Source organism: Oncorhynchus nerka, linkage group LG9a, assembly GCF_034236695.1.
Source record: "Oncorhynchus nerka isolate Pitt River linkage group LG9a, Oner_Uvic_2.0, whole genome shotgun sequence".
In the NCBI taxonomy this organism is placed as follows: domain Eukaryota; kingdom Metazoa; phylum Chordata; class Actinopteri; order Salmoniformes; family Salmonidae; genus Oncorhynchus; species Oncorhynchus nerka.
The window spans coordinates 27,035,523-27,062,894 of NC_088404.1; the positions used below are offsets into that span (position 1 = coordinate 27,035,523).

Consider the following 27,372-nt stretch of genomic DNA (forward strand, 5'->3'; position numbering starts at 1 on the left):
CTCTCTAGGTAGATATTGTGGTATGCAGCTTATCATGAGCTGGTAGAGGCAAGCAAAACCTTGAGACTTCCCTAGATATCGTGCACCAGCTGTTGTTTACAAATATACAAAGACCGCCTCCCCTTGTCTTACCAGAGGCTGCTGTTCTATCCTGCCGATATAGTGAATAACCTGCCAGCTGTATGTTATTCATGTCATCGTTCAGCCACAACTCGGTGAAAGATAAGATATTACAGTTTTTAATTTCCCGTTGGTAGGATATACGTGCTTGTTGTTCGTTGTCTTTTGTTTGGATTGCTCCATGTGGGCAATAAGCATGTGTATGTTCCATAAGCACAAAAAGCTTATTTCTCTCAGATGTAGTGCACAAATTTGTTTACATCCATGTTAGTGAGCATTTCTCCTCTGCCAAGATAATCCATCTACCTAACAGGTGTGACATATCAAGAAGCTGATTAAACAGCATGATCATTACACAGGTGCACCTTTTGGTGGGGGCAAAAAATAGCCACTCTAAAATGTGCAGTTTTGTCAAACAACACATTGCCACAGATTTGAGGAAGTGTGCAATTGGCATGTTGACTGCAGGAATATCCACCAGAGCTGTTGCCAGACCATTGAACGTTAATTTCTCTACCATAAGTCATAGTTTTAGAGAATTTGGCAGTACGTCCAACTGACTTCAAAACCACAGAGCACTTGTATGGAGTCGTGTGGGCAAGCAGTTTGCTGATGTCAACATTGTGAACAGAGTGCCCCATGGGGCTGGTGGGGTTATGGTATGGGCAGACATAAGCTACGGACAACTAACACAATTGCATCGGCGTGTACGACAGCGTGTTCCAATTCCTGGCAATATCCAGCAACTTCACACAGCCATTAAAGAGGAGTGGGACAAGATTCCACAGGCCACAATCAACAGCCTGATCAAATGGTGGTCACAACAGATACTGACTGGTTTTCTGATCCACGCCCCAACCTTTTTTCTAAGGTATCTGTGCTGCATATCTGTATTCCCAGTCATGTGAAATCCATATATTCGGGCCTGATGAATTTGTTTAAATTGACTGATTTCCTTATATGAACTGGAAATCAGTAAAATATTTGAAATTGTTGCATGTTGCATTTATATTTTTGTTTAGTATAGTGTAACACTGTTAGACCATTCGCGGGCGGGCTTAGGACCATGTGGACGCCTTAGAGCGGGCTTGAAGGCTGTTTGCTTGGCTGGCTGGCTTTAGGACTATGGAGAGAGGATCGAACAGCTGCAGTGAACAGTGCAACTTCTCTCTCATGGCCGTGATCCACAATACAATGATAATTGAAATAGCCACGCTAGCTTCGCCCTCATTTGTGTGCTAGCAAAAATGCTAGGTAGTGCTAGAATTAACAGCCAATCCAGTAGTGGCTGGAAACTATACTGAGCTTTGATTGGTCAATCACGCCTCGATATCGCAAAGTATTTGCATAAAGTTAAACTTTCCCCAACTTAAATCCAACTCTGTTCACTCTCCCTTGCCCATGCATGCTCGCATTACCCAGCGGTCCATCTGCCCACTTTTTTTCCTCCGTTGAAAATGAATGGGGCTTCCGTTGTTTCATCACACCCATCGTGGATAGTGGATCCCAGCTGTCAGTTGAATGAAGTGCAGAGTTGGAAGGTTTAGGTTTTTAAAAAATCTATAATTATAAAGTAATTATCAGCAAAGTCAGTGCTAGAAGACAAGTAAAGTTTTTTTGTGAATTATTGTTTTATTTAAATAGATTAGGGCTGATGAAAATGACCATTTGAAACAGCTATTCAATACATCATAGTTGAAGCCAATTTGCTGATTTCCCATTGCCACCCATGAACGGTTCTTGGCCCCCCCTTGGCCCCCCCAATGAAACACCCCAGCAATGGGACCTGAAAAAACATAAACAAACAAACAAAACATGGCATACAGTTTACCTGTCAAAAAGGACAGAATCTCCACAAATTCTGATAACTGCAATAATTATTGAGCACCAGCATCACCGGAGGTGTGGGCTGTATAAAGACAGTGTACAGTCACGTACAGTAGCCTATTTTACAGTTAATATGAATGATTAAGAGTCTGCTTGTGATTCGACATATGCCTGACTGGTGATAAAACATGCCACCATCAATTTTATCTGGCTATTTTATTATTTTCCAATGTGATTTCATTAAAGATAACAAGTATCAGTGTTTCTATAAATTCCATGAACAGAACAGTATAAAGAGTGGTGAAGAGGAGATGACTGGTTTCTGTCCAGCAGGAGTCAGTGTAGGATAGGACCATTAGTTGAAAGTGTAGGGGGGAGATGACATCAGGCTCTAGCGTCAATTCTGTCTCCGTTCCAAAGATATATTCGATTCTGTTCTGTAAATGACAAGGTTACATTAAGGTTACAACCTTTGTGTGAAACTGATACACACTGATACCTGAAGCCCCTAAACACATATTTAAACATCAACCATCAAATTAAAGTAAATATATAGGCTGCACAGCTTCTCCAACGCGGTATCATGTCAAGGCCTCAGCCAGCCAGCTAATTCATAAATTATGACCAGTACACTCTTTCTATTTTCAAATTGCTTCACTTAAATGGAATAAAAAGTTGTTTCCTGTTCTTTTCTATATTGTTTTACATCAAATAGACAAATACCTCCTAAATAGAAAAAAAATCCCTTATTCTAAAAGCAGGATCATTGTCATTTTCAGACCAAGCACAACAGCTACTGTGTAACTTTAAGGTCACTTTCAGAGGTCACTTTCAGAAAGCACCCGTGCAGAGCTATGGAGAACCCCTATCTGGGTAGGACACTGGAAACACCCACAGCGATACTCACAGTATTGTGTGGGCCCAAACATGGATTGTTTGAACTAGCGGAGGGCATACACTGCTGCCATCTTGATGATACTTGACATAACACATCTTATGAGAACCAAAGCAGTTCTCATGCTGTACCATGAGGTGTAAGAAACATAAACCTTTAAAAAATATTTTACAACTCCATAATCACACTGTTGCACAAATCTGCTACTTACACGGCCTTGTTCCGCATGTGGTTATTGTACTCCACGGTAGGTGGATTGTTCTCTTCATCCTCAGGTAACTGGGGGCAGAAATCATCATCATCATCATCATATAACGTTTTTTTATTAGAACTTCCAATATCATGTAAAAGAGGAGGTAAACAGTTTCCACTACCATTTCCTTCCTCAGCCTCTTCAAACCAAATACCATTTAGACATAGCAATAAACAACCCTTATTGGACTGGAGACAAGCTAATAGCTAAATACTGGTATTGGCCATTCCATGTAGGACGTGACAGTATGAGGGAAACACTGTTTTTTAGGTGACAGGGGTGACAGAAACATACACTTCCCTTTAACAATGACATAAATCAGTTAAAATAAAAGGGGTACAATATTACTGAAAAACTAAGAAATCACCTTCAGAAAAATAGCTCCAACATGGCTTCACGGTCTTCGTGCTATTTAGACTAATGGTTTAGTTCAGTATCTCACCTCCCAGTAGATGTCATCATCAAAGCAGCTGTTATCAGGAGCATCCCCCCAGATCGGTAACCTCAGGATACAGCCTGGGGACAAACACAACATCTCACCAACATTAAGTACACGACTGAGTACATGTAGAAATTATTCAACCCCAGCCAAACAATACTACAATACCACAGTAACTTGGCAGCCATCTTGTAACATGTTCTCATGAAAACACACACACACACACACACACACACACACACACACACACACACACACACACACACACACACACACACACACACACACAACCTAATCGGGACACCACTCTCACCAACAATGATTCCTCCTCCGATTCCAAAGCAGAGGGCAACACAGAGCCCTGCTGCCTGGTGTCCTCCCTGCTGGGTCGGCATCATATCTTTCCATTTCCCCTTAAAGTCAAACGTGTTTGTCAACCTATTTAAAAAACAATATTGTTACTCTATATCAGTAAGTCTAAGGAAAATATCACATTTAGAAGCGGCAACAACTGAGCAGACATTCTTTTCATTGCCGCAGTATTCTTGTTGCCCATCTTCTGTGCCACTACTGCATGTGCATAATAATTACAGTTCACCACCTTCAAGCTGCCAATTAGGCCTAAAACTGGTGCAGACTGAAATAATAACAGGCCATTCTTTGGGCATACAGTTGTAACCTGTGAACTCACCCCTCCTTGCTATAGACGCCTTCACTGGCGGCTGCAGCAGTGATGGCGCCCACAATGCCCCCTATGACCCCAGGCATGGCGTGGAGGTTGTGGATGCCACACGTGTCATGGATCTTCAGATATTTCTCCATGAATGGCTGAGGGGACAAAGACACATAGCTAGCTACATGACCACTAATCAAATAGGAGTAGCCACTAACTAGTCCCAATTATACTAGCGAATAGCCACTATACTCCTTCACTGCATTCAGTAAGCACATTTAGTGAAATGTTGCAGACAGAAAATTCATGAATGAAACTGATGTGACTCCATATTCTATGTTACCGTGATATAAATGTAGCCCAGGGTGGAGATGATGCCACAGCAGAATCCTACAATCAGAGACCCATAAGGCATTAGCATGAACTCCGCTGCCGTTCCCACGGCAACTCCCCCGGCCAGTGTGGCGTTCTGGATGTGAACCTGGAACAAATCCAATCAAATCAAATCAAATTTTATTTGTCACATACACATGGTTAGCAGATGTTAATGCGAGTGTTGCGAAATGCTTGTGCTTCTAGTTCCGACAATGTAGTAATAACCAACAAGTAATCTAACTAACAATTCCAAAACTACTGTCTTATACACAGTGTAAGGGGATAAAGAATATGTACATAAAGATATATGAATGAGTGATGGTACAGAGCAGCATAGGCAAGATACAGTAGATGGTATCGAGTACAGTATATACATATGAGATGAGTATGTAAACAAAGTGGCATAGTTAAAGTGGCTAGTGATACATGTATTACATATTACATAAGGATGCAGTCGCTGATCTTATATTCAGTAGTTCTTCTCGACTGTATGTAATGAAACCTAAGATGACCTGGGGTACTAATGTAAGAAATAACACGTAAAAAAAAAAAAACTGCATAGTTTCCTAGGAACGCGAAGCGAGGCGGCCATCTCTGTCGGCGCCGGAAGTAAGGTGCATCAAAGCTGGGACCAAGAGACTGAAAAACAGCTTCTATCTCAAGGCCAACAGACTGTTAAACAGCCACCACTAACATTGAGTGGCTGCTGCCAACACACTGACACTGACTCAACTCCAGCCACTTTAATAATGGGAATTGATGGGAAATGATGTAAAATATATCACTAGCCACTTTAAACAATGCTACCTAATATAATGTTACATACCCTACATTATTCATCTCATATGCATACGTATATACTGTACTCTAGATCATCAAATCAAATCAAATCAAATCATATTGTATTTGTCACATACACATGGTTAGCAGATGTTAATGCGAGTGTAGCGAAATGCTTGTGCTTCTAGTTCCGACAATGCAGTAATAACCAACAAGTAATCTAACTAACAATTCCAAAACTACTGTCTTATACACAGTGTAAGATGATAAAGAATATGTACATAAAGATATATGAATGAGTGATGGTACAGAGCAGCATAGGCAAGATACAGTAGATGGTATCGAGTACAGTATATACATATGAGATGAGTATGTAAACAAAGTGGCATAGTTAAAGTGGCTAGTGATACATGTATTACATATTACATAAGGATGCAGTCGCTGATCTTATATTCAGTAGTTCTTCTCGACTGTATGTAAGGGGATAAAGAATATGTACATAAGGATATATGAATGAGTGATGGTACAGAGCAGCATACAGTAGATGGTATCGAGTACAGTATATACATATGAGATGAGTATGTAGACAAAGTAAACAAAGTGGCATAGTTAAAGTGGCTAGTGATACATGTATTACATAAGGATGCAGTCGATGATGTAGAGTACAGTATATACGTATGCATATGAGATGAATAATGTAGGTTAAGTAACATTATATAAGGTAGCATTGTTTAAAGTGGCTAGTGAATATATTTACATCATTTCCCATCAATTCCCATTATTAAAGTGGCTGGAGTTGGGTCAGTGTCAATGTCAGTGTGTTGGCAGCAGCCACTCAATGTTAGTGGTGGCTGTTTAACAGTCTGATGGCCTTGAGATAGAAGCTGTTTTTCAGTCTCTCGGTCCCAGCTTTGATGCACCTGTACTGACCTCGCCTTCTGGATGATAGCGGGGTGAACAGGCAGTGGTTCGAGTGGTTGATGTCCTTGATGATCTTTATGGCCTTCCTGTAACATCGGGTGGTGTAGGTGTCCTGGAGGGCAGGTAGTTTGCCCCCGGTGATGCGTTGTGCAGACCTCACTACCCTCTGGAGAGCCTTACGGTTGTGGGCAGAGCAGTTGCCGTACCAGGCGGTGATACAGCCCGCCAGGATGCTCTCGATTGTGCATCTGTAGAAGTTTGTGAGTACTTTTGGTGACAAGCCAAATTTCTTCAGCCTCCTGAGGTTGAAGAGGCGCTGCTGCGCCTTCTTCACGATGCTGTCTGTGTGAGTGGACCAATTCAGTTTGTCTGTGATGTGTATGCCGAGGAACTTAAAACTTACTACACTCTCCACTACTGTTCCATCGATGTGGATAGGGGGGTGTTCCCTCTACTGTTTCCTGAAGTCCACAATCATCTCCTTAGTTTTGTTGACGTTGAGTGTGAGGTTATTTTCCTGACACCACACTCCGAGGGCCCTCACCTCCTCCCTGTAGGCCGTCTCGTCGTTGTTGGTAATCAAGCCTACCACTGTTGTGTCGTCCGCAAACTTGATGATTGAGTTGGAGGCGTGCATGGCCACGCAGTCGTGGGTGAACAGGGAGTACAGGAGAGGGCTCAGAACGCACCCTTGTTGCCTACCCTCACCACCTGGGGGCGGCCCGTCAGGAAGTCCAGTACCCAGTTGCACAGGGCGGGGTCGAGACCCAGGGTCTCGAGCTTGATGACGAGCTTGGAGGGTACTATGGTGTTGAATGCCGAGCTGTAGTCGATGAACAGCATTCTCACATAGGTATTCCTCTTGTCCAGATGGGTTAGGGCAGTGTGCAGTGTGGTTGAGATTGCATCGTCTGTGGACCTATTTGGGCGGTAAGCCAATTGGAGTGGGTCTAGGGTGTCAGGTAGGGTGGAGGTGATATGGTCCTTGACTAGTCTCTCAAAGCACTTCATGATGACGGAAGTGAGTGCTACGGGGCGGTAGTCGTTTAGCTCAGTTACCTTAGCTTTCTTGGGAACAGGAACAATGGTGGCCCTCTTGAAGCATGTGGGAACAGCAGACTGGTATAGGGATTGATTGAATATGTCCGTAAACACACCGGCCAGCTGGTCTGCGCATGCTCTGAGGGCGCGGCTGGGGATGCCGTCTGGGCCTGCAGCCTTGCGAGGGTTAACACGTTTAAATGTTTTACTCACCTCGGCTGCAGTGAAGGAGAGTCCGCATGTTTTCGTTGCAGGCCGTGTCAGTGGCACTGTATTGTCCTCAAAGTGGGCAAAAAAGTTATTTAGTCTGCCTGGGAGCAAGACATCCTGGTCCGTGACGGGGCTGGTTTTCTTCTTGCAGTCCGTGATTGACTGTAGACCGTGCCACATACCTCTTGTGTCTGAGCCGTTGAATTGAGATTCTACTTTGTCTCTATACTGACACTTAGCTTGTTTGATAGCCTTGCGGAGGGAATAGCTGCACTGTTTGTATTCGGTCATGTTACCAGTCACCTTGCCCTGATTAAAAGCAATGGTTCTCACTTTCAGTTTCACGCGAATGCTGCCATCAATCCACGGTTTCTAGTTAGGGAATGTTTTAATCGTTGCTATGGGAACGACATCTTCAACGCACGTTCTAATGAACTCGCACACCGAATCAGCGTATTCGTCAATGTTGTTATCTGACGCAATACGAAACATATCCCAGTCCACGTGATGGAAGCAGTCTTGGAGTGTGGAATCAGCTTGGTCGGACCAGCATTGGACAGACCTCAGCGTGGGAGCTACTTGTTTTAGTTTCTGTCTGTAGGCAGGGATCAACAAAATGGAGTCGTGGTCAGCTTTTCCGAAAGGAGGGCGGGGCAGGGCCTTATATGCGTCGCGGAAGTTAGAGTAACAATGATCCAAGGTTTTTCCAGCCCTGGTTGCGCAATCGATATGCTGATACAATTTAGGGAGTCTTGTTTTCAGATTAGCCTTGTTAAAATCCCCAGCTACAATGAATGCAGCCTCAGGATGTGTGGATTCCAGTTGGCAAAGAGTCAAATAAAGATCGTTCAGAGCCATCGATGTGCCTGCTTGGGGGGGAATATATACGGCTGTGATTATAATCGAAGAGAATTCTCTTGGTAGATAATGCGGTCGACATTTGATTGTGAGGAATTCTAAATCAGGTGAACAGAAGGATTTGAGTTCCTGTATGTTTCTTTGATCACACCACGTCTCGTTAGCCATAAGGCATACGCCCCCGCCCCTCTTCTTACCAGAAAGATGTTTGTTTCTGTCGGCGCGATGCGTGGAGAAACCCGCTGGCTGCACCGCCTCCGATAGCGTCTCTCCAATGAGCCATGTTTCCGTGAAGCAAAGAACGTTACAGTCTCTGATGTCCCTCTGGAATGCTACCCTTGCTCGGATTTCATCAACCTTACATTTTACATTACATTTAACCTTGTTGTCAAGAGACTGGACATTGGCGAGAAGAATGCTAGGGAGTGGTGCATGATGTGCCCGTCTCCGGAGTCTGACCAGAAGACCGCCTCGTTTCCCTCTTTTACGGAGTCGTTTTTTTGGGGGGTCGCCGACTGGGATCCATTCCGTTGTCCTGGTTGAAAGGATCTGCGTCGCGAAAATCATATTCTTGGTCGTACTGATGGTGAGTTGACGCTGATCTTATATTCAGTAGTTCTTAAGATGACCTGGGGTACTAATGTAAGAAATAACACGTAAAAAAACAAAAACTGCATAGTTTCCTAGGAACGCGAAGCGAGGCGGCCATCTCTGTCGGCGCCGGAAATCAAAGGACAAAGGAGTTGGCCAATAGCTTGAGTGGAGATGCAGTACATGATAAAAGTTAGTAGGTACAGTATGATCATAGGAGTTGGCAGGACAGCACAAACAGATCTGGGACCGGGCTAATGTATGTAATGCACACCATGTGGGTCCATTACATTACCATGTCCAGCTTGCCGGTCTTCTGGGAGAGACTGGAGATGGCTATGGAGGTGAGGACAGTGGCGGCCAGGGACAGGTAGGTGTTGATGGCTGCTCTATGCTGCCCATCCCCGTGGTCCGAGATGGCCGAGTTAAAACTAGGCCAGAACATCCACAGGAACAGGGTTCCTATGGGGCAGGAATGGATCAATGTTGATACAGTTTCACCAATATGAGTATGGCAAATGTGAAAAGTGAAAAGTGTCAACCATTATGGCTCAGCCTCACCGATCATGGCAAAGACGTCTGAATGATAGACGGAGCCAATCCGATGCTTGCTCTGGTCCAGGTTGGGCCGGTACAGCATCCACGAGATGGACAGACCATAATAAGCCCCAAATGTGTGGATCACCATGGAGCCACCAGCATCCCTGGCCTATAATGTAGAATGATATCCAGTAAACCAGCCACCTTATTAGTATGTACTCTGAACAAAAATATAAATGCAACATATAAAGTGTTGGTCCTAGAAAATTTTAATGTGCACAAAAAGCTTATTTCTCTCATATTTTGTCCACCAATTTGTTTGCATCCCTGTTAGTGAGCATTTGTCCTTTGCCAAGATAATCCATCTACCTTACAGGTGTGGCATATCTAAAAGTTGATTCAACAGCATGATTATTACACAGGTGTAGCATTCCTTTAGTCAGCATGACTGCAGGAATGTCCACCTGTGCTGTTGCCAGAATATTGAATACAATTTAATATTCATTTCTCTACCATAAGCAGCCTCCAGCATTGTTTTAGAGAATTTTGCAGTAAGTCCAACCGAACTCACAACCGCAGACCACGTGTATGGCACCGTGTTGGCAAGCGGTTTTCTGATGTCAGGGTTGTGAACAGAGTTCCCCATGGTGACGGTGGAGTTATGGTATGGGCAGGCATAAGCTATGGACAACGAACACAATTGCATTTTATCGATGGCAATTTGAATGCACAGAGACATTGTGACGAGATCCTGAGGCCCATTGTCATGCCATTCATCCGCCACCATCACCTCATGTTTCAGCATGATAATGCACAGATCTGTAAACAATTCCTGGAAGCTTTAAAGGTCCCAGTTCTTCCATGGCCTGCATACTCACCAGACATGTCACCCATTGAGCATGTTTGGGATGCTCTGGATCGACGTGTATGACAGTGTGTTCCAGTTCCCGCCAATATTCAGCAACTTCACACAGACATTAAAAGAGGAGTGGGACAACATTCCACAGGCCACAATCAATAGCCTGATGAACTCTATGCAAAGGAGATACATCACGCTGCATGATGCAAATGGTAGTCACACCAGATACTGACTGGTTTTCTGATCCACTCCCTTACTTTAATAAAAAAGTTATCACCAACAAATGTTTATCTGTATTCACAGTCATGTGAAATCCATAGATTAGGGCCTAAATAATATATGTAATTTAACTGATTTCCTTATATGAACTGTAATTCAGTAAAATCTTTGAAATTGTTGCATGTTGCCCTTATAATTTTGTCCAGTATAGATATCTGCATCTATTCCATTAAGCTTTATTGTAAAGGTAAATGCATTCAATCAATCAAACAAGCACGTACCATGACACAGCATCACTGTGTGCCATTCTTGAGAACCATGTATGCAGGTTTTATGCAGGACTTAATGTTAAAGCCTTTATTATTTAGTAAAGACTTACATGTATGAGGCTGAGGATGATATACTCCTCCACAGCATACAGAGTGACTCCAAAAAGCGTCATCACCATCAACTGGACTGGGCTCACCTTGCCTAGCACCGCCCCGTACGCTATCAGGCAGCTGGCTACACAGAAGTCTGCATTGATCATGCTGAGAAGGACAGAACCAGGGTAAGATTAGAATGTATACTGGGTCAGTGTCAGCCTGGTACCAGATTTGTTTGTGCTGTATTTTGTCATTTGGTCACTGACTACATTTACAAGTGCACAGTGTTCCGGATAGTAGCTCATATCCCCCTGAACGGCTTATTTGGGATAAACTGTTTACATGCACCTTTGATATCCCGCTCACGAGTATCCCTGTCTCCAGAAATAAACAGAATATTCCTAATTGAAGTTCATATGGGTTAAATGGAATAATAACTGAAATGTGGACACTGACAGTGGCTGGGCCTATAACCTCTCACATGTAAAATAATGTAATATTAACTCCTGCAGAATTATGCATTTCTTGCAGTGAAATTATACAACAAATATACATTTAGTCTTGGGAACAGGAGTGGAGAGATATGATTTCAGACAGTATTTCAACCACATAAAATATGCACACAGTCTTATCAGAAACGTGTTTATCAGTTTCTCATCTTTTCATTTCCTTTAAACCCGTCAAACTGATGACATTTGGACATTCTGCAATGGAACAATCTTTCCAATCTTTCTCCCCGGCCCCTAAACGAAACATTCAACTTTAGCAGTGTTAATTAACTTGATTAATAATGCATTCATTCTGTCGATGTATGAAATTATTCTCGTGAACATTTTATTTAGTCTTCTGAGGCAACAAGTTATGACAGAAGAGAAGCTGCATGTATCTAACTATAGTTGACAAACAAATGGCCTACCAAATGTCAGAAATTATAATATGGCCTACCAAATGTCAGAAATTATAATATGGCCTACCAAATGTCGGATATTATAATATGGCCTACCAAATGTCGGATATCATAAGCATAAACATATATACATTTGTGGTGAAAGTAGCCTTAACCGGTAGGCTATATGGTCCAGTAAGGAGTATCAGAAAAATACATTATTATGGTATTATTATGGTGGATGGAACTGTGCAGGTATAGCATGTTTTTTTATGTTAATTGGTTTGACAATCAGATGAAAACATCATAACACAACAACCATGACATGCTAAACTGAGCCTGCACAGACCACGAAAAACAACAGTAAAGGGAATAAAGTTTTGACATGCCACAGTATCCCATCTAAGATCAGCATATCCCAGGCATCTTATCCGGGTTTCTCATAACCGGGATACAAGCTTTTCATGGTTATTGTAAACGGGATATGATGTTTATATGCATCAACTCAAAAACAGAATACTAAAGTATCCCAAATAATAACGGGATATTGGTGAGTCTGTGTTTTAAAAGTGTAGCATGACCATATCATTGTCCCTTTAAAATGGTCACAGAAAATAATGACAATGACTTCATCCTCAAAGGCCAATAGTTGAATAATAATTTAAGAACCTTGTTATTAAATTGCCAGTCCAACTTTATGATACAGTATACTGACTTGTTCAATTTGTATCCTTCAGTAGTTTACAAATTAAACCACACACAGAGCTGCACCCCCTCTAAGCACAGTATTTCTATGATCTCACATAACCCCCTACACACACACACACACACACACACACACACACACACACACACACACACACACACACACGTTTGCTTACACGCACACACGTCACACAGACAAGCACCCACACATAGAGTGTTATCTGTTAATACAATACTTCAACAGTATCATAAATGCATGATTACATGTAGTACTGTGTTTTTGTTTGCCCTCACATTATTGTGTCCACAGACAGTATATCTCACAAGCCAGGAGGATCAACAGTAAAAGGTGATACATAAGGGATTTTCAAATGCAGACCGGTTCCTCCACTTCTCTGGCATCACGATAGGTTCTCTCTGGCACTCCCACCATGCACGCATACAGGATTCATTTCCATCCACACATGTTATTCTATAGATTGATTTCAATGATGTAGGCATATGTTTTGCACGACTGACTCATTCACATAGGACTCATTCATAAGGTTAAACATAATATGTAAAGTATCTGTCCAATTATAGTCAGTGAATGGTCAGCCAGAAGGGCTCTATACATTGTTGGATGGGTTGAGATTTGTTTATGTTACTTACATTACAATGTAAAGTGTTTTTTTTAAATATAAATCCATACAATATTCACTTTCGTCTTTCCAGGTGACCACTGTGGTGACATCACTTTCACCTATCAAATATGACACCAGCATTCACTGATCTCATTAGTCACAAAGGTCAGAAGATTCAAAGAAACAAGTTTAACGCTGTTAGACCAAAACCGAGGGACTCTAACCTCTCCACGCCGATCTTGATCTTGCCGTCCATTGGGTCCAGAGAGTGGAACCATCCCTGCATCAGAAGTGCCCACTGAAGGCCGAAGCCGGCGATGAGGAAGTTGAAGCCAACGGCACCGAAGCTGTAGCGCTTCAGGAAGGTCATGAGGAAACCGAAGCCCACAAAGATCATCACATGGACATCCTGGAAACCTGTGGGAAAAAGAGGGCGAGGCGTGGTAGGTGGGGGAGAGGTAGGGAAGGTTATAAGGTGCAGATCAACACTTAGGGAAATGAGAGGGTCAATTGTAATCAGTTACATATTAATCCTTGTTCTACAAAGAGAATGAATTAGACATGGAAACTAAACTCAGCATGAAATGAAACGTCCCTTTTTCAGCACCCTGTCTTTCAAAGATATTTCGTAAAAATCCAAACAACTTCACAGATCTTCATTGTAAAGGGTTTAAACACTGTTTCCCATGCTTGTTCAATGAACCATAAACAATTATTGAACATGCACCTGTGGAACGGTCATTAAGACACTAACAGCTTACAGACGATAGGCAGTAAGGGTGGCAGGTAGCCTAGTGGTTAGAGTGTTGGACTTGTAACCGAAAGGTTGCAAGATTGAATCCCTGAGCTGACAAGGTCAAAATCTGTCGTTCTGACCCTGAACAAGGCAGTTTAACCCACTGTTCCTAGGATGTCATTGAAAATAAGAATTTGTTATAAACTGACATGCCTAGTTTAAAAAAAATTAAGGTCACAGTTATGAAAGCTTAGGACACGTAAGAGGCCTTCCCACTGACTCTGAAAAACACCAAAAGAAAGATGCCTTGGGTCCCTGCTCATCTGTGTGAATGTGGCATTAGGGCTGCAGATGTGGCCAGGGCAATACATTGCAATGTCAGTACTGTGAGATGCCTAAGACAGTGCTACAGAATGGACAGCTGATTGTCCTTGCAGTGGCAGACCATGTGTAACAACACCTGCACAGGATCGGTACATCTGAACATCACACCTGTGGGACAGGTACAGGATGGCAACAACAACTGCCTGAGTTACACCAGGAATGCACAATCACTCAATCAGTGCTTAGACTGTCGGCAATAGGCTGAGAGAGGCTGGACTGAGGGCTTGTAGGCCTGTTGTAAGGCAGGTCCTCACCAGACATCACCAGCAACAATGTTGCCTATGGGCACAAACCCACTGTTGATGGTCAGACAGGACTGGCAAAAAGTCCTCTTCACTGATGAGTCGCGGTTTTGTCTCTCCAGGGGTGATGGTCGGATTCGCGTTTATCGTTGAAGGAATGAGCGTTACACCGAGGCCTGTACTCTGGTGCGGGATTGATCGGAGGTGGAGGGTCCGTCATGGTCTAGGGCGGAGTGTCACAGCATCATCGGACAGAGCTTGTTGTCATTGCAGGAAATCTCAACGCTGTGTGTTACAGGGAAGACATCCTCCTCCCTCATTTGGTACCCTTCCTGCAGACATGACCCTCCAGCATGACAATGCCACCAGCCATACTGCTCGTTATGGGTGTGATTTCCTGCAAGACAGGAATGTCAGTGTTCTGCCATGACCAGCGAAGAGCCCGGATCTCAATCCCAATGAGCACTTCTGGGACCTGTTGAATCGAGGATGAGGGCTAGGGCCATTCCCCCCAGAAAAATCTGGGAACTTGCAGGTGCCTTGGTGGAAGAGTGGGGTAACATCTCACAGCAAGAACTGGCAAATCTGGTGCAGTCCATGAGGAGATGCACTGCAATACTTAATGCAGCTGGTGGCTTCACCAGATACTGACTGTTACTTTTGATTTTGAACCCCCCTTTGTTCAGGGACACATTATTCAATTTCTGTGGAACTTGTTCAGTTTGTGTCTCAGTTGTTGAATCTTGCTATGTTCATACAACTATTTACACATGTTATGTTTTCTGAAAATAAACGCAGTTGACAGGGAGAGGACGTTTCTTTTTATGCTGATTTTATATATAGGCTATCCACCCTCTGTGGAAACTATGTAGTAAAATGTCTGATGAGTAAATTTACACTCTCATATGATTTCCCTTCTTCACCTGCTGATTAAATATAGTGCAACAATACCACTCATGGTCGGAAAAGTTCTCTACTTCTGAGCGATTTAAACAAACATTATTGCAATCACCATGGTCACAACTGTAACCTGTCAACTCCATCTCCCTTATATAGTAAGATAGAATAAGATTTTTGGTTCAAACATGTTGTAACGTCAGATCTCCTCTTCGTCTGAAGAGGAGTAAGGATCGGACCAAGATGCAGCGTGGTAAGTGTCCATAATGTTTTTAATAAAGACAAATGAACACTCGAACAAAAAACGATAATGTGAAATCTACAAAAAAACGAAACAGTACCATGTGGCGACAAACACACACACGGAAACAAACACCCACAAACCAACAGTGAAACCCAGGCTACCAAAGTATGATTCTCAATCAGAGAAAACTAACGACACCTGCCTCTGATTGAGAACCATACTAGGCCGAAACAGAAACCAAACATAGAAAAACAAACATAGACTGCCCACCCCAACTCACGCCCTGACCATACCAAATAAAGACAGAACAAAGGAAATAAAGGTCAGAATGTGACACATATTCATTTTAATTAGGTTTTACAGTCATAAAGCAACTGAGGAAAAACAAAATTGCTATGTAGTATACCACTTGAATAAAGAAGAAAAATATACAATTTGTCAACTTTATAGAACAATACACTCGGTCAGAGTGCTGAAAGATCCAGTAGAATAGTTATTTTTTCTTGGGGAAAGTTAAATAAACAAATGTCCATGTTTTACAAATATTTGTAATTAACTTGTATTTTTAGAGACAAGAATATATCTGTTTTGAGTACAGTTGAAGTTGGAAGTTTACATACACTTAGGTTGGAGTCATTAAAACTAGTTTCTCAACCAATCCACAAATGTCTTGTTAACAAACTATAGTTTTGGCAAGTGGGTTAGGACATCTACTTTGTGCATGACACAAGTAATTTTTCCAACAATTGTTTACAAATAGATTATTTCACTGTATCACAATTAATTCACTGTATCACAATTCCAGTTGGTCTGAAGTTTTAACATACACTAAGTTGACTGTGCCTTTTAAACAGCTTGGAAAATTCCAGAAAATTATGTCATGTCTTTGGAAGTTTCTGATAGGCTAATTGACATAATTTGAGTCAATTGGAGGTGTACCTCCAGCGGTCGCATCTGCACTCGGTCCGCAGGTAGTATTACATTTCATTACATTTCATTATAGTACAACGGTTTGATTTGTCTAATCTTAGCAATTTCTTCTTAGCTAGCTACATAGCCGTCTTTGTATCATAGATAATTGCGTAATTATCGTATTTCGTCGTCCTAACGCAGTCTACACTGCCCTGCAGCTAGCCAGCTAGCTAACGTCCACCGTTAGCTAGTCCACCGTCTACCGATTAGCAGCACAACTATTACACTCAACTGAACGACTTGATTAGTGTAGTGTTAGCTAGCTACATAGTTGTCTTTGCTGTCTTCGTATCCAAGATAATTGTGTAGTTTAGAGTGTGTAGTTTTAGAGTGATTATCTTAATTTACCGAGGTTAGCTAGCCAGCTATTTGTCGTCCTTAACGTAGGAGACTCTGCTAGCTAGCCAACAGCTAGCCAACGTCTACCGAACAGAACTTCTGCACTCAACAATCCGGTCGCATTTCGCTTCGCTCCACAGGTAGTATCACATTTTTCATTTCATTTCATTACAGTACAACGGCTTGATTTGTTTGATCGTAGCTAGCTACATAGCTAGCTACATAGCCGTCTTTTGTATCAAAGATAATTGTGTAGTCTAGAGCGATTTCCTAGGTTAGCTAGCCAGCTATTGTCGTTCTTTTAACGCAACGTAACGTAATCAACACTGCTAGCTAGCCAGCTAGCCCCGAATAGCAGCACAGTAGAAACTATTACACTCAACGGAACGACTTGATTAGTGTAGTGTCAACAACGCAGCCAATGCCAGCTAGCCTACATAGTCAACAACGCAGCCTCTGCCAGCTAGCCTACTTCAGCAGTACTGTATCATTTTAATCATTTTAGTCAATAAGATTCTCGCTACGTAAGCTTAACTTTCTGAACACTCGAGACGTGTAGTCCACTTGTCATTCCAATCTCCTTTGCATTAGCGTAGCCTCTTGTGTAGCCTGTCAACTATGTGTCTGTCTATCCCTGTTCTCTCCTCTCTGCACAGACCATACAAACGCTCCACACCGCGTGGCCGCGGCCACCTAATCTGGTGGTCCCAGCGCGCACGACCCACGTGGAGTTCCAGGTCTCCGGTAGCCTCTGGAACTGCCGATCTGCGGCCAACAAGGCAGAGTTCATCTCAGCCTATGCCTCCCTCCAGTCCCTCGACTTCTTGGCACTGACGGAAACATGGATCACCACAGACAACACTGCTACTCCTACTGCTCTCTCTTCGTCTGCCCACGTGTTCTCGCACACCCCGAGAGCTTCTGGTCAGCGGGGTGGTGGCACCGGGATCCTCATCTCTCCCAAGTGGTCATTCTCTCTTTCTCCCTTACCCATCTGTCTATCGCCTCCTTTGAATTCCATGCTGTCACAGTTACCAGCCCTTTCAAGCTTAACATCCTTATCATTTATCGCCCTCCAGGTTCCCTCGGAGAGTTCATTAATGAGCTTGATGCCTTGATAAGCTCCTTTCCTGAGGACGGCTCACCTCTCACAGTTCTGGGCGACTTTAACCTCCCCACGTCTACCTTTGACTCATTCCTCTCTGCCTCCTTCTTTCCACTCCTCTCCTCTTTTGACCTCACCCTCTCACCTTCCCCCTACTCACAAGGCAGGAAATACTCTCGACCTCATCTTTACTAGATGCTGTTCTTCCACTAACCTCATTGCAACTCCCCTCCAAGTCTCCGACCACTACCTTGTATCCTTTTCCCTCTCGCTCTCATCCAACACTTCCCACACTGCCCCTACTCGGATGGTATCGCGCCGTCCCAACCTTCGCTCTCTCTCCCCCGCTACTCTCTCCTCTTCCATCCTATCATCTCTTCCCTCTGCTCAAACCTTCTCCAACCTATCTCCTGATTCTGCCTCCTCAACCCTCCTCTCCTCCCTTTCTGCATCCTTTGACTCTCTATGTCCCCTATCCTCCAGGCCGGCTCGGTCCTCCCCTCCCGCTCCGTGGCTCGACGACTCATTGCGAGCTCACAGAACAGGGCTCCGGGCAGCCGAGCGGAAATGGAGGAGAACTCGCCGCCCTGCGGACCTGACATCCTTTCACTCCCTCCTCTCTACATTTTCCTCTTCTCTCTCTGCTGCTAAAGCCACTTTCTACCACTCTAAATTCCAAGCATCTGCCTCTAACCCTAGGAAGCTCTTTGCAACCTTCTCCTCCCTCCTGAATCCTCCTCCCCCTCCCCCCTCCTCCCTCTCTGCAGATGACTTCGTCAACCATTTTGAAAAGAAGGTCGACGACATCCGATCCTCGTTTGCTAAGTCAAACGACACTGCTGGTTCTGCTCACACTGCCCTACCCTGTGCTCTGACCTCTTTCTCCCCTCTCTCTCCAGATGAAATCTCGCGTCTTGTGACGGCCGGCCGCCCAACAACCTGCCCGCTTGACCCTATCCCCTCCTCGCTTCTCCAGACCATTTCCGGAGACCTTCTCCCTTACCTCACCTCGCTCATCAACTCATCCCTGACCGCTGGCTACGTCCCTTCCGTCTTCAAGAGAGCGAGAGTTGCACCCCTTCTGAAAAAACCTACACTCGATCCCTCCGATGTCAACAACTACAGACCAGTATCCCTTCTTTCTTTTCTCTCCAAAACTCTTGAACGTGCCGTCCTTGGCCAGCTCTCCCGCTATCTCTCTCAGAATGACCTTCTTGATCCAAATCAGTCAGGTTTCAAGACTAGTCATTCAACTGAGACTGCTCTTCTCTGTATCACGGAGGTGCTCCGCACTGCTAAAGCTAACTCTCTCTCCTCCGCTCTCATCCTTCTAGACCTATCGGCTGCCTTCGATACTGTGAACCATCAGATCCTCCTCTCCACCCTCTCCGAGTTGGGCATCTCCGGCGCGGCCCACGCTTGGTTGCGTCCTACCTGACAGGTCGCTCCTACCAGGTGGCGTGGCGAGAATCCGTCTCCACACCACGTGCTCTCACCACTGGTGTCCCCCAGGGCTCTGTTCTAGGCCCTCTCCTATTCTCGCTATACACCAAGTCACTTGGCTCTGTCATAACCTCACATGGTCTCTCCTATCATTGCTATGCAGACGACACACAATTAATCTTCTCCTTTCCCCTTCTGATGACCAGGTGGCGAATCGCATCTCTGCATGTCTGGCAGACATATCAGTGTGGATGACGGATCACCACCTCAAGCTGAACCTCGGCAAGACGGAGCTGCTCTTCCTCCCGGGAAGGACTGCCCGTTCCATGATCTCGCCATCACGGTTGACAACTCCATTGTGTCCTCCTCCCAGAGCGCTAAGAACCTTGGCTTGATCCTGGACAACACCCTGTCGTTCTCAACTAACATCAAGGCGGTGGCCCGTTCCTGTAGGTTCATGCTCTACAACATCCGCAGAGTACGACCCTGCCTCACACAGGAAGCGGCGCAGGTCCTAATCCAGGCACTTGTCATCTCCCGTCTGGATTACTGCAACTCGCTGTTGGCTGGGCTCCCTGCCTGTGCCATTAAACCCTACAACTCATCCAGAACGCCGCAGCCCGTCTGGTGTTCAACCTTCCCAAGTTCTCTCACGTCACCCCGCTCCTCCGCTCTCTCCACTGGCTTCCAGTTGAAGCTCGCATCCGCTACAAGACCATGGTGCTTGCCTACGGAGCTGTGAGGGGAACGACACCTCAGTACCTCCAGGCTCTGATCAGGCCCTACACCCAAACAAGGGCACTGCGTTCATCCACCTCTGGCCTGCTCGCCTCCCTACCACTGAGGAAGTACAGTTCCCGCTCAGCCCAGTCAAAACTGTTCGCTGCTCTGGCCCCCCAATGGTGGAACAAACTCCCTCACGACGCCAGGACAGCGGAGTCAATCACCACCTTCCGGAGACACCTGAAACCCCACCTCTTTAAGGAATACCTAGGATAGGATAAAGTAATCCCTCTCACCCCCCTTAAAAGATTTAGATGCACTACTGTTCCACTGGATGTCATAAGGTGAATGCACCAATTTGTAAGTCGCTCTGGATAAGAGCGTCTGCTAAATTACTTAAATGTAAATGTAAATGTACCTGTGGATGTATTTCAAGGCCTATCTTCAAACGTAGTGCCTCTTTGCTTGACATCATGGGAAAATCCAAAAATATCAGCCAAGACCTTGTGGACCTCCACAAGTCTGATTTTTTACTTGGAAGCAATTTCCAAATGCCTGAAGGTACCATGTTCATCTGTACAAACAATAGTAAGCAAGTATAAAAACCATGGGACCACGCAGCTGTTATACTATAGATTATTTGTTGCGTATGTGTTGCGAAAAGTGCAAATCAATCCCAGAACAACAGCAAAGGACCTTGTGAAGATGCTGGAGGAAACAGGTACAAAAGTATCTATATCCACAGTGAAACGAGTTCTATATCGACATAACCTGAAAGGCTGCTCAGCAAGGAAGTAGGCACTGCTCCAAATCCACCAAATAAAAAGCCAGACTACGGTTTACAACTGCACATGGGGACAAAGATTGTAATTTTTGGAGAAATGTCCTCTGGTCTGATGAAACAAAAATAGAACTGTTTGGCCATAATGACCATCGTTATGTTTGGAGGGAAAAGGGGGAGGCTTTCAAGCCGAAGAACACCATCCGAACCGTGAAGCACGGGGGTGTCACGCCCTGACCTTAGAGATCCTTTTAATTCTCTATTTGGTTAGGTCAGGGTGTGACTAAGGTGGAAAATCTATGTTTTCTATTTCGAAGTTGGCCGGGTGTGGTTCCCAATCAGAGGCAGCTGTCTATCGTTGTCTCTGATTGGGGATCATACTTAGGCAGCCTTTTTCCACCTGTAGTTTGTGGGATCTTGTTTTTGGTACTGTGCTGTTTAGCCCTACTAGACGTTACGGTTCGTTTTGTATTTTGTTGTTTTTTCGGTGTTCATTTAATAAATTAAACTGTACACCTACCACGCTGCACCTTGGTCCAATCCTTCCATCGAAGAGCGTAACAGGGGGTGGCAGCATCATGTTGTGGGGGTGCTTTGCTGCAGGAGGGACTGGTGCACTTCACAAAATAATTGGGGAAGGAAAATTACGTGGATATATTGAAGCAACATCCTAAGACATCAGTCAGGAAGTCAAATCTTGGTCGCAGATGGGTCTTCCAAATGGACAATGACCCCAAGCATACTTCCAAAGTTGGGGCAAAATGGCAAAGTCAAGGTATTGCAGTGGCCATCACAACGCCCTGACCTCAATCCCATAGAACATTTGTGGGCAGAACTGAAAAAGCGTGTGCGAGCAAGGAGGCCTACAAACCTGACTCAGTTACACCAGCTCTGTCAGGAGGAATGGGCTAAAATTCACCCAACTTATTGTGGGAAGCTTGTGGAAGGCCACCTGAAATGTTTGACCCAAGTTAAACAATTTAAAGAATGCTACCAAATCCTAATTGAGTGTGTGTAAACTTCTGACCCACTGGGAATGTGAGAAAAGCTGAGCCAATGGGAATGTGAGAAAAATAAAAGCTGAAATAAATAATTTTCTCTACTAACTACTCACAGGGAATTTTTACTAGGATTAAATGTCAGGAATTGTGAAACACTGAGTTTAAGGATAAGGTGTATGTGATCTTCCAACTTCAACTGTATCTATTGTCAACTCCGTCAGTGGCTTGTCAGCTTTGTCACAGATTGCTAACCCCCTTAACATCAATTGTTTTTGGTAATATTCAGAAAAATATATGTTAACCATTGTCATGCAATATATGTTTACACTATTGAATTATTTGCTGTACTGGACATAAAGGATCATATTTCCTTAATAAATCTTGTTTTACGTTCTGAATCTTGAAAAACATGCCAAAGTAAAACAAGACAAAAAGATGTTTGGAGATTTATATTTCATATTTGAGTAATCTAATGTTAGAATGAAACAATCAAGGCCTTTAAACACTTGTTCGAACAATAATTGTAAAAATGAAATTCCTCTGATGGAGTTGACATAAATCCAGTTACAGTAGGAGTATTTTATGAAAAAATGTTTTAATTAGGAGGTTGTTCCTTTACATGGTGTGATAGCTGATACTTTGGTCTATATACAGTACCAGTCAAAAGTTTGGACACACCTACTACATTGTATAATAATGAAATACTATGAAATAACACATATGGAATCATGTAGTAACCAAAAAACTGTTAAACAAATCAGGAGTTCCCACATATGCTGAGTACTTGTTGGCTGTTTTTCATTAACTCTGCGGTCCAACTCATCCTAAACCATCTCAATTGGGTTGAGTTTGGGTGATTTTGGAGGCCAGGTCATCTGATGCAGCACTCCATCACTCTCCTTCTTGGTCAAATAGCCCTTACACAGGCTGGAGTTGGGTCATTGTCCTGTTGGAAAAAAATGATAGTACCACTAAGCGTACACCGGATGGGAGGGTGATTTGCTGCAGAATGCTGTGGTAGCCATGCTGGTTAAGTGTGCCTTGAATTCGAAATAAATCACAGACAGTGTCACCAGCAAAGCACCCCCACGCCATCACACCTCCTCCTCCATGCTTCACGGTGTGAACCACACATGCGGAAATAATCCATTTACCTACTCTGCATCTCACCAAGATACAGCGGTTTGGACTCATCAGACGAAAGAACAGATTTTCACCTGTCTAATGTCCATTGCTCGTGTTTCTTGGCCCAAGCATGTTTCTTCTTATTGGTGTCCTTTAGTAGTGGTTTCTTTGCAGCATTGCAACGATGAATGCCTGATTCACGCAGTCTCATCTGAATAGTTGATGTTGACATGTGTCTGTGACTTGAAATCTGTGAAGCATTTATTTGGGCTGCAATCTGAGGTGGAGTTAACTCTAATGTACTCATTCTCTACATTATAGGTAACTCTGGGTCTTCCTTTCCTGTCGGTCCTCATGAGAGCCAGTTTCATCATAGTGTTTTTTTGTGACTGCACTTGAAGTTCTTGACATTTTCAGCATTGACTGACCTTCATGTCTTAAAGTAATGATGGACTGTCGTTTCACTTTGCTCATTTGAGCTATTCTTGCCATAATATGGACTTGTTTTTTGACCAAAAAAGGCTTTCTTCTGTATAACACCCCTACCTTGTCACAACACGACTGATTGGCTCAAACGCATTAAGAGAGGAAAGAAATTCCACAAATGATCTTTTAACAAGTCACACCTGTTAATTGAAAGGCATTCCAGGTGACTACCTCATGACGCTGGTTGAGAGAATACCAAGAGTGTGCAAAGCTGTCATCAAGGCAAAGGGTGGCTACTCAAATATAAAATATATTTAGCTTTGTTTAACACTTTTTTTGGTTACTACGTGTGTTAATTCATAGTTTTGATGTTTAAACGACTTTTCTACAATGTAGAAAATAGTAAAATAAAGAAAAACCCGTGAATGAGTTGATGTGTCCAAACTTTTGACTGGTGCTCTATATATCTTTAATGCTGTTATTATTAAGAAAAATAATTGTGATTGTCCCGTCTTTCAAAAAACCCTGTTTCACAACATGGCGTGTGAGCGAGTGAGGGTGACATGGGGGATAATGGAAATGTCAAGAGTGAAAATGATGCAAACATGGTTCAAGGACATCTCTGTGTTACTAACTGTGTAGATACAGTATACACAAATAACCTCATAGATACCCATAGTACGAGTAGAAAGCTGTTTACATGAAAGTTTTGGTTTCTGTCCATGCTGGAAGCCCCATATTTACAATGTGTACATCCCCCATGCAAAATCATCGAGGGCTCATCTAGAACGTACCATACCGAAACTCAAGATTAAGCTTCTTGGGATACTCACATTGCAGTTCCACAACGTTCAAAAGGAAAACCATGAGCATTCTCAAGGGCATAGACACAATATACAAACTAAAACATAGAAGGTGATGTATGGAGGCCATACATAAACATATACCGTTTGTATAAATAATGTACAGGTAAAAAGGGATGCAAAACATTATTGTGAACTTGGTAGACGCAAATACTTAATTTGACATTTTTTACAAGAAAACAATTTCAAATCAAATCAAATTATATTAGTCACATGCTCCGAATAGAACAGGTGTAGGTGTTTTCACCTTACAGTGGAATGCTTACTTACGAGCCCCTAACCAACAATGCAGTTTCAAAAAATACATATAGGAAAAAGAGATAAAAGTAACAAGCAATTAAAGAGCAGCAGTGAAATAACAATAGCGAGTCGATGAGAATGGGAACGTGCTCTGTCCTCTTTTTCCTGTAGTCCACAATCATCTCCTTTGTCTTGATCACGTTGAGGGAGAAGTTGTTGTCCTGGCACCACACTGCCAGGTCTTTGACCTCCTCCCTATAGGCTGTCTCATCGTTGTTGGTGATCAGGACTACCACTGTTGTGTCATCGGCAAATTTAATGATTGTGTTGGAGTCGTGCCTGGCCATGCAGTCATGAGTGAACAGAGAGTACAGGAGGGAACTGAGAGTACAGGAGGGAACTGAGCACGCACCCCCTGTCACTGACTTCCAAATTCATCATCCTTTGAAAGTCATCATCCAAGTGAATTTATTTATTTTTTATTTAACCTTTATTTCACTAGGCAAGTCAGTTAAGAACACATTCTTATTTACAATGATGGCCTAGGAACAGTGGGTTAACTGACTTGTTCAGAGGCAGAACGATTTTCACCTTGTCAGCTCAGGGATTCGATCTTGCAACATTTCGGTTACTGGCCCAACGCTCTAACCACTAGGATACATGCCGCCCCAAAATAATCATATGGCCAACAGAAATTACTCTTGGCTACATCCACAGGACACACCAGTATGAATAAATACTAGCATTAACAAGCCAGTATCATTTTCAAGATGAGCAGCCATAACTGTTTGGTGCATTCAAGAGGACAACAGGTTGCATTCGCACTGTGAAACATTAGTTACTCAAATAAAAAGTGTACACAACAGTCTAATATACTACCACAGATTTAGGATCTTAATTTGAGGTAGTTTGCTACAGCAGGGAAATAATCCTGCAGCAACAGAAAATGTGAATTATGTGGATTATAATTAAATTGACCTTTTTGTAGGGTTTGATACATTTTTTGTAAGGGAAAATCATGTCAAAATTACAAGTGTAAATGTAGCCTAGCAGTTAGCGCAGTAACCAAAAGGTTGCTTGCTCAAATACACGAGACGACAAGGTGAAAAATTGATGTGTACTTGAGCAAGGCATTTAACCCTAATTTGCTCCAGGCTAACCATTTCACTGCACCTATCTGGTGTATGTGACAATAAAACATTTTTTTCTTAAATACACTGCAAGTTTTAAATGTCCTACATGTTACCCACTCTTATATAATATCAGGTTAACAAATACAGCATCTATTTGTACCAGACAAACAATATGGCCCTTGAAGAAAACTCCCTGCCTAGTTCAGATTGTCCCCATACTGACTTCAGAGATCAAATGACCTACTCCTCGATCTCATGCTTGATTGGTCTCTATACAACAGACTGTGACAGCAAAATCATTTATCACCTGACAAGAGATGGTCCTGCGGTAGGACTGACACCCACACCTGTACTGGGCTAAATTCAACCACACCCTCATAATTCTATAACAGGTGAAATAAGATTCTATACAACGAATTGAACTGAAGCTCAACAACACACACACAACCATGCACAGACAACACACACACAACCATGCACAGACAACACACACATGTAACACACATGCACTGCCTTGATGTTCATTATTAATCTTGTAATTCTAGCAATTTCATATGATATAAGCATCAGGGAGTCTGCAGATGCACCTGTTGTGAGAGGGTGTGGGGGATAACGAACTTTAGGAAGAGGGACAAAGCCCACTGGAAATATATTGTACACCTGTGTGTATATGTGACAGATCATTGAAAGTTAGTATGACATTCCTGGAAAATACAAAAATCCTACCTCTTGGGTAATAGACCTATTATAATCTATATTTTTCACAACTATTACATGACATGTTATTGCTGAACAAAATTTTAATTTAATCATTTTATCCAATGTTCAACTATAATGTTCACGTTCTGGTCATTGCCTTGCAAGTACAAATAAGCATATGGAATTGCGAAGCATCAGCTCTCATAAGCTTATGTGTTCAATAATTTTCTTAATATGACAATAAAAAGTGATCATTTGTGGAAAAGGACTACCCTAATAGCCTACGTTTCTAAATAAAACAACCAAATTGGCAAAGATTTGTTTAGAATATATATAATTATTTTATTTCATAAATTTTTGGTTGGTGAAATAAAATCAAAATAATAAACCAATATAAAAAGAAAACATCAATCAAAATTGAAAAGCAAAAGAGCAGGTCATTTTGGGTCACTTACTTGGATATCTGAAATAGAAGTCGTTCTCAATGTCACTGGATATGTTATTAGATGTTTTATGCTCTATCCAATGTGCGTCGGATTCCTCGTTATAACGGATAAAAATGCCGAATAAGATGATCATGGCAATTTGCCATACGAAACACACTGCTGGAAGACTAATTCGGACATTGGTATTTTTCGGCCGGTCACAGCATTGCCTGAAGCTTTGTATACAACCCATTGTGTTATCGTTACAATGGTTCAGGTGCCTTTGGTGCCTTATGGAGAAAGACGGCAAATATTATATACAGTAGAGTGTAAGCGATGACAGAAGTTCTAGGTGGCCCCGTAGGGTGTTTGCGGGGGTGTGTCTGCTTCGCTTGGAATCTTCTGAGTCACCTC

At 43.0% G+C, this 27,372-nt stretch overlaps 1 protein-coding gene across 1 annotated transcript; it reads right to left on the reverse strand.

Moving 5' to 3' along the window:
• Positions 1-1,732: 1,732 nt before the first annotated feature.
• LOC115134126 (ammonium transporter Rh type C 1-like) lies at positions 1,733-27,271 on the reverse strand. The gene is made up of 11 exons (XM_029667792.2): positions 26,989-27,271; positions 13,405-13,597; positions 10,981-11,131; positions 9,545-9,692; positions 9,279-9,445; positions 4,551-4,688; positions 4,226-4,362; positions 3,848-3,972; positions 3,538-3,611; positions 3,054-3,121; positions 1,733-2,384 (listed from the first exon to the last, which is right to left on the reverse strand). The coding sequence occupies exons 1-11, from the start codon at positions 27,209-27,211 to the stop codon at positions 2,345-2,347; spliced, it is 1,464 nt and encodes a 487-aa protein (XP_029523652.1). The 5' UTR covers positions 27,212-27,271; the 3' UTR covers positions 1,733-2,344.
• Between the last annotated feature and the right edge of the window lie 101 nt (positions 27,272-27,372).